The sequence below is a fragment of the Ascaphus truei genome, chromosome 3, assembly GCF_040206685.1.
Source record: "Ascaphus truei isolate aAscTru1 chromosome 3, aAscTru1.hap1, whole genome shotgun sequence".
In the NCBI taxonomy this organism is placed as follows: Eukaryota; Metazoa; Chordata; class Amphibia; order Anura; family Ascaphidae; genus Ascaphus; species Ascaphus truei.
Genome location: NC_134485.1, coordinates 85,806,135 through 85,818,934, shown reverse-complemented (window position 1 = coordinate 85,818,934; position 12,800 = coordinate 85,806,135). Strand labels below are relative to the sequence as shown.

General features: G+C 45.5%; 1 protein-coding gene across 4 annotated transcripts in view; it reads left to right on the top strand.

Moving 5' to 3' along the window:
- The window catches only part of MLXIPL (MLX interacting protein like), a 121,658-nt gene that overhangs the window by 36,968 nt on the left and 71,890 nt on the right, over positions 1-12,800 (top strand). Inside the window, exon 1 of one of the 4 annotated variants that reach the window (XR_012800441.1) lies at positions 2,145-2,524. The exons of 2 other annotated variants lie outside the window; for them this stretch is intronic. Coding sequence is in view for 1 of the 2 variants with exons in the window: in XM_075594482.1 (XP_075450597.1) it covers positions 2,262-2,524 (263 nt within the window). In the remaining variant the exon portion in view is untranslated. Of the gene's footprint in view, positions 1-2,144; positions 2,525-12,800 lie in introns of those variants that run through there. One more of the 4 variants, XM_075594482.1, reaches the window with a different exon arrangement.

The window sequence follows — 12,800 nt, the reverse complement described above, 5'->3', positions numbered from 1 at the left end:
AGAAACAAAAAATGCGTGCTACATTATAATACATTAAAAATGTCATTCAGAGTTGTTGTTTTTTTTCAAATACTACAAGTATTTTCTCATAGTACAGAACTGATTTATTTTAAAAAGTACATGTAGGAAGGATATTGCTTGGTCTGCAGCAGTGTTTCCCAACTCCAGTCCTCAGGGAACCCAGGTCTTAAGGGTGCCCCTGCTCCTGCACAGGTGGCTCAGTCAAAATGACTGAGCCGCATATTGATCCACCTGTGCTGGGGCAGGGATATCCTTAATACCTGACCTGTTGGGGTTCCCTGAGGACTGGAGTTGGGAAACACTGGTCTACAGCTTTAATGATAACACTGTCATTGTGAGTTCAATTGTAAATGCAAAGTTTAGTATAATTATAAATATTATTGCAGTTACGAACTAGTTTCACGTAGGAACTTTATTAACAAACTGAGGTGATTCCCCAGCCATTGGATGATATAAATGGTAGGTAGTCTTTATTACTTGCATACACTGATGATGCTGGCCATATTGTTCCTAATGCTAACACAACATATCCTGTTATAATGCAGAACATAAAATTGCTTCCACAGGATCCAATGGCAGAGTTGGTAAAGTATATCACAACATATCACACTGTAATGCAATAGAGCGTACAGTGATCTGTTCATAAAAGTATTATTCATCAACAACTTCAACAAGAACTTCTACCCAACCTAATACAGGAGTAGCTCAGGGCTAATGTCGTTGCCTTTGATGTGGGTGATCCCAATTCGAATCCAAGTGTATCCTTGGGTAAGTCTTTTGATCTCCCTGTGCCTCTGACACAAAAATGAAATTTTGATTTCTATGGGACAGGCTCTCATTCTGCCAGCAACATTCTATGTGCAATACAGCATACGCTATCAGTGCTATGTAAGAAAATAATATAATATATATACTTCGTTAAGTTATGGTGGGTATAACCAACCTCACACTGATGAGACCCTATAGGTTCGAAACAGCTGTCTGTGGGTAGGTTTACTGGCTATGCATCTTAACCCAGGCTGTGCTTTAACACTGTGCAATGCAGCAGGCATAAGCTTATAGGGCACCATGTCATATGGTTCTGTAGCAAAAAGTGGCACTGTGTGCTCATTTGCATGTCTTAGACAGGTCTGCAACCCTGCCTTTCACCATTATCACCCAGCACACTGCAGCAAAGGATTCTGGGAAATGAGATGCAAATGAGCACACAGTGCCACCTTTTGCTTCAAACCCATTTAACATGGTCCCCTATAAGCTTAAGCATATACTTAGTTAAGTTATGGTGAGTGAAAAAAGTGACAAAAACCTTCCACAGCAAAGCATATAGCAAATGGAAATATAACTGTATGCTCATTTGCGTGTCTTAGGCAGGTCTGCAACCCCACCTTTCACCATTATCACCCAGCACTTCCACTCCAGCAAGGGATTCTGGGAAATGACATGCAAATGAGCACAGTGCCACTTTTTGCTTCAAAACCATTTTAAACATGGTTCCCATTAGGCTTAAGCTTGCTGCATGGTCACAGCTTTAAGCACAGCCAGGGTTAAGATGCATAGCCAGTAAACCCACCCCCAGACAGCCGTTTCGACCTTAATGGGTCTCATCAGTGTGGGGTTAGTTACACTTGCTATGCAAAGCTGAAGCAATCGGGATGGGTTTTACCACACTTAGTTAAGTTATGGTGAGTAAAAAAAAGTGACAAAAACCCTCCACAGCCAAGCATATAGCAAATGGATATATATATACACATGCGCGCACGCACACGCACACACACACACACACACACACTATATATATTGCACAACTTTCAGGGGTAAACACAATGCAATGGATGCAGATAGATCTACAGTAGTAATCTAGTATCTACAGTATAGCACTGCTGCAGCCATACACCTGAACCACAGGGAGGCGCAGAGGATTCTGGGATGCCATTCTACCTCTCCAATGTTGCATAACCTATGACAGGTAGGGATGCGCTGCCAGTGCCAAGCACACGGCACGCTGACCTGAGCTTATTTCTCTACTGTGATTGGCCGCATTTGGCACGGGGCGTGTCTTCCTGTCAAAGTAAAGCAGGAAAAGGGCGGCACTATGTAACCATGTTTACGGTCCTGTCTCCTCCTGATTGGTGAGTTTGGGAGTTGGAGGGTCTGCGCTCCTCTTCCCATTGGGCGAGGTTGTGGTGGGCGTGTCCTCGCACCCGGCTCGTTCAGCGTCCCTCCGCAGGTTGACTTGCACCATGGCCGCAGCTTGCGGATCTGGGCAGCTCTCGGTGGTCACTCCGGACACGGATTCCGACTGGGACTCGGAGGGCGGGGGTAGCGCGGGGTTCCTGCCTCGGCCCCGGCTGCAAGTCATTCACAGCGGGCACTTCATGGTGTCCTCCCCGCACAGCGATCACAGGCACCGGGGGAAGGAACCGGAGCGGCCGGGAGCGCTCCCGTCCGGCAGCATCGATCCCACGCTCACCCGGCTGTTTGAGTGCATGAGCCTGGCGTATAGGTAAGGACTGGGCAATGTGTGGAGTCATGATGTGAGGGTCTCTGGTGTGGAAGAGGTTAATGGAGAAATGGGTTGCAGGTGTCTAGGATGGAAGGGGTTAATGGAGCACGGAGTTGTGCGATGTCTGGTGTGGAAGAGGTTAATGGAGCAATGTGTTGCAAGTGTCTGATATGGAAGGGGCTAAAGAAGCACTGAGTTGCAGGTGTCTGGCATGGAAGGTGTTAATGGAGCATGGAGTTGCGGGATGTCTGGCGTGGAAGAGGTTAATGGAGCATTTTGGTTGCAGCATGTCTGCTATGGAAGGGGCTAAAGAAGCACTGAGTTGGAGGGTGTTTGGTATGGCAGGGGTTAATGGAGCACTGAGTTGGAGGGTGCCCGGCGTGGAAGCGGTTAATGGAGCGATGTGTTGCAAGTGTCTGGTATGGAAGGGGATACAGAAGCACTGAGTTTCAGGGTGACTGGCATGGCAGGGGTTAATGGAGCACTACAGTGCAGGTGTCTGGTATGGCAGGGGTTAATGGAGCACGGAGTTTCTGGGGTTAATGGGGCCCGGAGTTGCAGGTGTCTGGCATGGCAGGGGTTCATGGATGACTGAATTGCAGGTCTCTGATATCAAAGGGTTTGTTGGAGCAGTGATGTGAAGTCTCTGGCATGGAAGAAGCTAATGGAGCAAAGTTCTGCAGGTCTCTTGTATAACCAGGTTAATGAAATAATAGTTTGTAACAGCAGCATTGGGTGGCTTAATGGAGCAATGGTCTCCAGATCTCTGACATAAGAGGCTAATCGAGCAATTATCTGCAGGTCTGTGGTATGGAAGTGGCTAATGGAGCAAGTGATGTGCAGGTCTCTGGCAGGGAGCAATGAGCAGTGTGTCTTTGGCAGGCAGGGGAATTGTTTTTATAAACATTTAATTTAAAGGTTTCAACATGCTGCAGTGTAATTGGCAAGAAACAAAAATCAGAGTATTACAGTATGTCATTAGATTTTAACAAAAGTACTATACAGTACCAGCTCCCAAGAAGGAGTGTACAGTGTAAGCGCTCAGGGGTATATTGTCCAAAGAGGCTACTTTTGTCTGAAACTGATGTTTACAGGGATTGTTGATCGGAAATGGCCCGGATGGTTGCTTAGGACCATATAGAATTTAACCCTAAAAGGATGAAGATGAGAATGGAAACACAAGGTGTGTTGGGAGATATTGGAGCAGTGATCAGCAGGTCGCTGACAGGTCTGAGTTGGTGTTGCTTTTGTCTGTCTAAGAAAAGAAAATATCAAACTTGACAAAAACATTTTATTTGATGTATTGAAGAGGAAGGTAACTTAGAAAACAGCAAATTAGTAACATGCTGAGAAATGTTAATTCCTTGATTGTATAGACCCAGCGCTATTAAACAGTGCTAAGGCTTAGCACAGATTATGGTTTATTCATGTGAATAGGTGCAAAATAATAACAGCACAATACGTCTCATTAGTCTCTGCTTCTTCCACTGGGCAGAGAGATCATCAGATTCGAGTCCTATTCTCTACCATTTTTATGACTCTCAAATAATTATTAAAGTCCCTTTATTCCAATTTGTTTGTGTTTTTAATTAGATCTGTGCTTTACAATCGTCTCTGGATTTCACAGCCCTTTCACAGACTCTAGTCACTGTGTGGAACACCGTAGGATAGCTTACCTATTTTAATATGGCAAAGTATTGTTACAGTAGTGAGTATTTAATTCATAGTTACATCTTCCTATTTTATATAGAATCGATATAACATAATACACAATATTTCTTTTTTTATAATTCTTTTCTTTTATAGAAGGGTTTTTTGTGATCCTGCCCTTGTCTTTTCCCATTTGACACAACTAATCATGTCCCTTCCACACACAGGTCCTTTTCTCTTTTAGCTTCAGGATGGCAGCCTTAGCACTGGGGGGGGGTGCAACATTTTCTAAGGGGAATGCCGAACCATGCCCCACAGTTAGAGGCCCTGCGCTCTTCCCCGCAACATTTAAATTGATTGCCGGGGGAGAGCGCGAGGCCTCTTACCTTCTCTCCGACTTCTCCATCTTCTGAAAGCGACACTGGGACGTCAAATGGCAATGCGTTGCCATGACGTCGCAGAGATGAGATTAGAAGAGGGCGGGAGCGCGACTGCAAAAATTTGCGCACCCCTGCCTTCGCACGTAGAATACAAACCAAGAACGTCACTGCCTACCCAGGTGTTCGTAATTCCTCTTCCCAGGGAACCGCAGCCAGAAAAGATTTAAAAGATAAAGACACACGTATACACAGCTCGTGTGTCAGTGATGGCGTATTCCAAAAACTTGGCACGGTTATGGAGGGTGGAGTAACACTGATCCAACCAAATTGTTTTTTTGTGTGTGTAAAGCCAATAAGACTTCTCCACATTAGCAAATGGCACATAACATAATTTGTCTGCTGTCATGGTTTTACACTCACGGTTCATCTTTTTTAAGTTGTGTATTGCACTTGCTCTGTAACAATGAGCGCCAGCAGGACATGCTAAAGGTTGTACCCAGCCTGCTGCCCCTCTCACTGTCAGCCTAGAAACCTTTCCCATTAGGCAGTACTTTAGTGAGTAGCTCTTTCTTGCCTTAACCTTGCCATGTGTTTTGATTAAATTGTAGTGTGTTCATTTTATTCTGGGTATGGAACTGTATACCCACTGAGGGATATTATATGCACTGGGAATAGTGGGATGAACCCTGATTCCTCCCTTGTCTCTCCCTTCCCCCATATCCCTATGCGTCAACTACCCCTCCAACTATTTTGCCGCGTGGGTATATGTCATATAATACTGAAATGATTTAGGGTATATAAGTACTAAAGTTAGGTAACCCTTTGATGTAATGTATATTACTAAGGACAACTGTCGGAATATGTCGGGGGTACCTAATTGGATAAGAACCAGCATTGTTGCACCAATTTCTGTGTTTTGAGGCAGCCATTGCGAAATATGTGAACGATTTGCTACATGTGAATATAGTTCGTTGAATAGTATATGATGAATAACACCTAACAAATGTATTATGTACAATTTGTCTCCACTGTATACTATTATGAATGGGATTGTACAACTAATGGTAGAGACGAGTTATATCTAGTAAATATAAATATAAGTATTTATGGATTATTATGGCTATATGTTGTTTAAGAATATTGTTGAGCCCTTTTTCCCTGAGGTATTTTGATATACCGGCAATCACCTCTATAAGAGAATGATTTATGGAGGGTTTATACCTGGATGCATATTGATGAATTGAGTTTACGATGGGGTCCAAATATCTCTGCATGTTAATGTATGTGGATATCTGATTACATGACAGCTATAATGGGGTAAACTACCATTATAGGGTTAAATATACATACACATGCATTGTATTTTTTGGACAAGCCTTGAGTGGACCTGCAGATGCGATTTTGTGTCGGTTACAAGATAGAATTGTCATTGCAATATATTAGGGTTATTATTCGTGTATATGTAACTGAATTTATGTATGTAATGTGTGTTTTGATTACTTGTAATCATGTCTTATGTGGTACCTGTTTGTAACTGATTCATTAATTGTTGGATGCCCACCTGATTTAGGATTGGCTTAAATTATGTAGGGGATGAATTGGTATAAATACACCCCCTCCCCCATGAGCCAGCAACTCAACCCCTGATGAAGCGTTAAACAACGCGAAACGTGTAGAGGCAAGGAGTTAACACGTACCGTGACATATGACGCTGGAGACTGTGACGACGGACGCCTGAAGCCAGCACTCCCCCATGAGGACACCGCGATCAGCTGTTTGGCTACTTGTGACATCATCTCATACAAAGTATCGGGACTCGTTTCCAGCTGCAGCCCTGCCCCCCGTGTGTGTGTGTGGGTTTTCTGTGTACCACCAATTGGGACTTAGCTGAGAATAACAACAGAGCTCCGGTTGTGGGGAGATCGGAACGTTTTTTTAAAATTAATTCTAAGTGCTATTTTGCATATTTTTTACGTAAAGTATTATTTATTTTTATTGAATGTCTCTGGGCTCTTTGTTTTTGTTTTATCTTGGTGTTTACATTGGCCCTGTTGATCGCGGGAGAGGGATGAGCTGCAGGAGTGACAAACGTAAGGGCTACTAGTTGATCTGGAATATCATGTGTGGCAGTGTATTGCTTGACTGCTGTATTTGCATGCTGCTTTGTGCACTTTGGTGGCAAGAAGCAGCCAGGCATGCTTTAGCTGCCCTCCTGTGCTTACCTGCTGTCTGCCTGGTCACATCCCCCTGTTTTCTGCCATTCATTTGTTCCTTGCATCCTGCCACCCTAGCTGTTCCTTGGTAACATATCACCAGGATAACCTTTAATCTGCGGAGAAAAGGCTGCCAGTGCTATCGTGGCAATGGTATTCCACTGCAACCTTGATTCCTGCTCTTTTTTGGGGGACCTCTTGGCCAGTTATAACCCTGGGCTCCACCTGATTAGCTAGTGCAGGGGCAGCCACCTACAGTCCTCAAGAACTACCAACAGGTCTGGTTTTGTGTGTATCCCTGGTTTTGTGTGTATCCCTGCTTCAGCACAGATGGCTGCATATGTCATTTTGCTTGAGCCACCTGTGCTGAAGCAGGGATATGCTGAAAACCTGACCTGTTGGTAGAGCTTGAGGATTGGAGTGGGCTACCCTAGGGTTAGTGGTTTAAAATCGCCTATGCGCTCTTTCCAACTTTTCCAGCCCTGAACTCAACCGATTTGATCAATTCACAATCCCAAATTGGTGGACTAGACCCTGCCACACTTCCAACTGTGATTGACCAATAAGCCCCATACTCGCTGAGTGGACCGCTTGTGGCCGGTACCAAGCTTATTGCAGCAAGCATCCTTGCTAGTTTTGTGGCTCCTTAGTAAATAAAACAATTGTTTCCTGTATCGTTATCCCTTGTGTTGTACCTTTGCCCATTATTTAATTGCTTTCTTGCCAGACTGATTTGTGAGCTCATATGCTTAGTGTAGCACAGCCCATTGCATTTTATTTTATTTGAACGTTTGTACTTTTGATGGTCTTCTGGGAACTCTGTGGTATCTGGTTTGGCATTAGGTCTCATAGTCCCCAGAAACCACTTTGTATTTTTTAATGGATCACAACGTTTGCAAGAGTCTGTGCTGCCTCAGTAACGGGTGAGGTAGCCGGATAAGAGTAGGCGTTGCTACAGTGCTCTTGGGTGTCCTCATTGGTGGGGGCTGGTTGGTGGCGCACTACCTTTTCTTTTGCTTTTAGTGTAGCCAGTGATGGATTTCCTGGTGATAAGATGGCCCTTTTGTGTTTTTCTGGTGTGTTCTATCGATTTTTTTTTTTTTGGTGCCGTTTTCGAGTTGTTTATGTGACAGACTTGTTTTTTTTAGTGGCATCAGTGGGATGATTGGGGTCAGTGAGTTGAACTACATGCGGGGGTCTATCAGAGTGGATTTAGTGGTGCCAGCTTGTGAGTGTGGTGTCCCTAGAACCCTTTTGCCAACAGAGCGCAGTATAGTACTGCAGACAGCAACCGGTGACACTTGGGTTGCAGTTGGCAGCAGGTCTCCAAGGTCTCCCCAATCTGAGGCTAAGGGGTCCTCCACCACCACCAGTAAGCTCAGCGAACCTTCCATGATGGTAGGTTGGGCCACACTCTTTCGCCTTCAGAAGGTGCTAGTGGACCGTGGACCCAATGCCAGTCAAGAGGAGTCCTACTGGAAGGGTGAGAGGGCAGAGAGAATCTGATCAATGGCGTTGGCAGACCTTGATCTTGCCTGCATAAAGCCGTGTGTCCCCCGACAGCTGAGACTCCTCTTTCAGCTGAGACTGGCACTTGGACCTCAAACACTTTCCAAAGTTCGAGGATTCTTAAGACATCGTTGGCTATTTACAGCCCTTCAAAAGAATGTGCCACCTTCACACAAGATACCATAGGCAGACTAGACAAAGTACCTAGCATCTCCACTCATCAACGAGGTGGCATTGGTCTACCAAAGGGTACTGGACAACCTATACACAGACTACAAGGAGGTGAACATGAGACTGGTACGCTATCACCACAGAGACCTACTGCTTCGTGTTCCTGGAACCTGCACCGTTGTTTGAAACCCAACTGGTCTAAAAACAGCATACTGTAGGAGGATCATCAGCCGTGCTATCCAGACCTGTTTCCAATGGAGTAGTTCCTGCAGCGATACACTACTGAGGTGAAGGAGTGGGTCCTCCACCGAAAGCCTCCCACAATGCGGGAAGCGACCAAACTCAGGGATGAATTTATAGTGACACGACCTTATGTGCAGTAGAGGGGAAACTGCTTCCGCAGCCCCTGCGCTTTGGTACAGTTGCCCAACTAACATGTCTAGGTCAGTCCAGTTGCCTCAGGCTGCTCATCCACAGCCAGTAGCACATTCCTTGCCTGCAAAGGCTCCTAGTTGAGCCTCTGCACACTGCACCAGGCCTATGGAATTCAGGCCTGACCAGAAGTGCTACAATATGGCAAAACTGGGCATTTGTATCCTGGCTAACCTCAACTCCATGAGTGAGCTATTTGCAGATGCGTCCTGTAGCCTATGTGGAATATAATCAATACAATCGTGTAGCTTGTGGTGGTGGACACTACCACCATTGAACAATTATGGGACCATCGTCACCCTGATTTATTGGCCCCGGGATCAGTTTCTAACTGGATGGTCCGCCAATATGTAACCAGAAGGGGTGTGGATGGAAATTCCCATGACCTGCGTATGTTTGTTTTGGATTGGGGAGCTGCATAGAAATTCTTGGACTCTCTCCGAATGTGCAATAGGGAATAGATCGTACCAGTCTCCCAGAGCCAGACTGCTTGCGCCAAAGGAGTACAAGCTTTGCCATCCACCACGTTGTCAAGGGCTCAAACCCAGTGCCTGGCCAAGGAACACTCAGTAAGAGATTGGGGGGGGACCCGCTTTTTGCTTGAGAGATGAAGCAGGAATCCACTGGGCTCTCTCCTTTTTGAGGCCTACGGCCGCTGAGTCTAAAGACTTGGTGAACTATGTGGTGAAAGTGAGAGCTGCTTAGAGGATCTGAACGAATCCGATTAGAACAACCTCAGGGTGGCTAGGGCCAAATAGAAGGTTTGCTATGACCACGCAGCCCGAGCCAAGGAATTTAGGGAAGGCCAGAAAGTGTTTCTACTGTTGTTCACTTGCCAGAACAAACTCCAGGGGATGGTAGAGAGCGGTGGATGTTAGAGATGTGACAAATGGGCTTTCTTGAAAATTTTAATTTTCAGGGAGTTTTTAAATATGTGAAAACTGGGGGAGAGTCTGATGGTGCGTGGTAGATATTGACAGGGAGAGTTTGGATGTAGGGGTGGCAGTGAAAGGGGGGGAAAGAGTACTACCGTTATTTCCTCGATTCGAAGACGCACCTTTTTTCCCATTTTCACATCTCTGAAATAGGGATGCGTCTTAGAATCGATGTGCAAAAAAAAAAACAGCTAGGGGGCGCTGCTGGAGATGCCTGCCAGGGATCGTGACATCACGTGTCTGGTTTGCCCTCATTGGCTGAACCGCTCACGTGACCCGGCCGTCGCGGCACAAAAACAAATTCCACCATAGGAGAGTGCAGCAGGAGAGGCGGTGTCTGAGGGGGTAAGCCAGGTTTCTGTAATGGCTAGAAGGTTGAGAGCGTTGGAAATTAGCAAATCGTGTATTGCAGTGAGTTTGTTGCAGACAGATCGTGTGTTCCACAGGGCACGGGAGAAGGGAAGGGCGAGCTGTAATTGGGATGAGGTTGGAGGGATCATCAGTGCGTGGTGAGAACACTTTATCATAGGGTGTGGTATGTGAAACGATTGGTATGTGGGTAGGGCCAGGATTAGGGGACATGTCACCACAGAGTAGGTGTAGTACTGAGAAGAGAGAGGAAGCTGCTGGGTTTTTTTTTTTTTTTTTTTTTTTTAATTATTTTTGGGTGATGTGAGAAGCAGATGGAGCTGATAGCTGCATAATGAGGGAGATGACAGTAGAGAATAGGAAAGTAGGCCAGAGGTCTTATGGATGAAAGTTTGAGAGCTAGGGGTAGAGGCAAAGTGCAAGTGAGGGAGTGGAGTAACGGTAGTCCAAAGCCGAGACGTGGCTGAAGTCATTACTTAATATGAAGCTGCAGTGTGTCCAGCTGGCCTGTGCAATGCACAAACAGCATATGGTGTGTGCCCTTGGGTTGCTGCCAGAGCCTTGCCGCATTAGGCAGTGCCAGGGTGTGTTGAAAGGGGTTGCAGAAGTAATTGGAGGATGGGGTAGTCATGGGAGGAAGAGGTGACGGATGAGGAGAAGATGTGGGGCAGACTGCAGTGGGAGGGAGGGGGAGTTAGATGGTGCAGGCCTACAAATGTAGAACATTGGTGTAGAGTAGTGAGCCCACCGAAAGCTGCCCAGTAGTATCTTCTGCGGATCAAGTCTGGAAAATCCAGACAGACTGAAGTCCACCTCTCGTATAACTCTATACTCCCTTTATAAATGTGCCCGCTTTAAATGCAGTGCTACTCGTAGCTGTGCTTCCCTCACTCTACGTTCAAACTTATACTTCTAAACAATCACCCGACTCCCCCAATAAAACTGCCTAATGGCACATTCCAAACTGGACAATTGGCAGACAAGTTAAGATAACGTCACACTAACCTTCAACCCCTAACATATCAGATTTAAAAAAAAAAAAAAAAAAAAAAAAAAAACAGTTCAGGGAAGGATGTTAGAAATGAAATGTGCCTTTTAAATGGAGGGACTATGTAAGGGTGAGAGTGATGGGATGAGGTGTGGATGAATGAGGCGGGATGGAAGCAGTGAAGGTGAGAAGGAGAAGCGCAGACGTAGAAAGGGGTTGTAAAGGAAGGGATTCACCCTTTTTGTGAGAGCAGAGATTTGCACCAAATTTCTCTGCAATACGCGGCTGCCTCTTTGGCAGTAAAGGGGTTAATAAGAGGTGGAAGGAGAAAGGTGTTGAGGGAAGGGTCGGAGATGTTAAGGAGAGATGTGAAGAATTTGGGGGGGGGGGGGCAGCAGTTGATTCGAAAGAGGGTTGAATCCCAGGGGAGAGCGGGGAGTAAAAGTCCCAGGGGGGGAAGGTAAGAATCCTCCTCCCTTAAACGTTACCCAACACATGGCCGTAGGTCAGAAAAAGGGAAACGTACCATAGTGTTGTTTCTAGCATAAGAATATTTATAAGGTAATTATCGTTAGGCACCTAGATAAACAATATGATCCCCAAACGGGAGGATCATGCAATACACACACAATACATATGGACATAAACACTGGTATGTACCCCTGACTCTCCCCGTTATCACCTGGGCCTGTGTAAAGTTGCCGGCACACCGTTGGAGCTCTTAGTGATTTAACGTAGCAGGCCTATACTTTGGTACCCTTGGCTCTCGCTGAGCATCCCCTCTGTTGCTACGTGCGTCTTCTGATATGTGGCAGATGGCTGCTCTGCTTTGACTCCACTCCTTGATAGGGATGGGCGATATCAAAATTCTCACCACGATAACAATATTAAGGGGTGTGTGTGTGTGTGTCTCAGTAAGTAAAGACACTGACTGGCACGGAGTTTGAAGCAGGGGAGCCTGGTTCAATTCCCAGTGTCGCCTCCTTGTGACCTTGTGCAAGTCACTTTATCTCCCTTTGCCTCAGGCACCAAAAACATAGATTGTAAGCTCTACTGGGCAGGCACTGTGTCTGCAAAACGTCTCTGTAAAGCGCAACTTAAAACTAGCAGCGCTATACAAGAACGCACTATTATTATAATATATAGTGCTTGACAAATCACCCAAAAATCTACTCGCCCCCTAGCCCCGCCTTTTAAAAAAAAAATTGAATACATTTCTAGCAAGAACTAGTAACATTCGTTTTGACATAAATTTATTGTATTACATTTATACTTTACTACAATTAGTTCTTGTTACGTGTGAGAAAATGTCGGATGACCTCCCTAATGTAGAAAAAAAATGCCTTCTGACACTGGCAAAACACTGTACAGCCCATACAAGGGAATGGGCCCGACAGGCCATATTTACTATGCAGTGCTACTCCAAGTGGCAAATCCGTTGCCGACAAGGTACCTTACAGCCCATTCACTTGAATAGAATTTAAGGGACTGAAGGTGTCTTATGGAGTAGCATTGCTTAGTAAATATGGCCCTACATTTCTGTATGGGCGTCTATGTACGATGCATCACACATGTAATTTTTGGCAGGAATGTGACACCAAGTAAAGCAAGAACTATATTGTGTGCGCG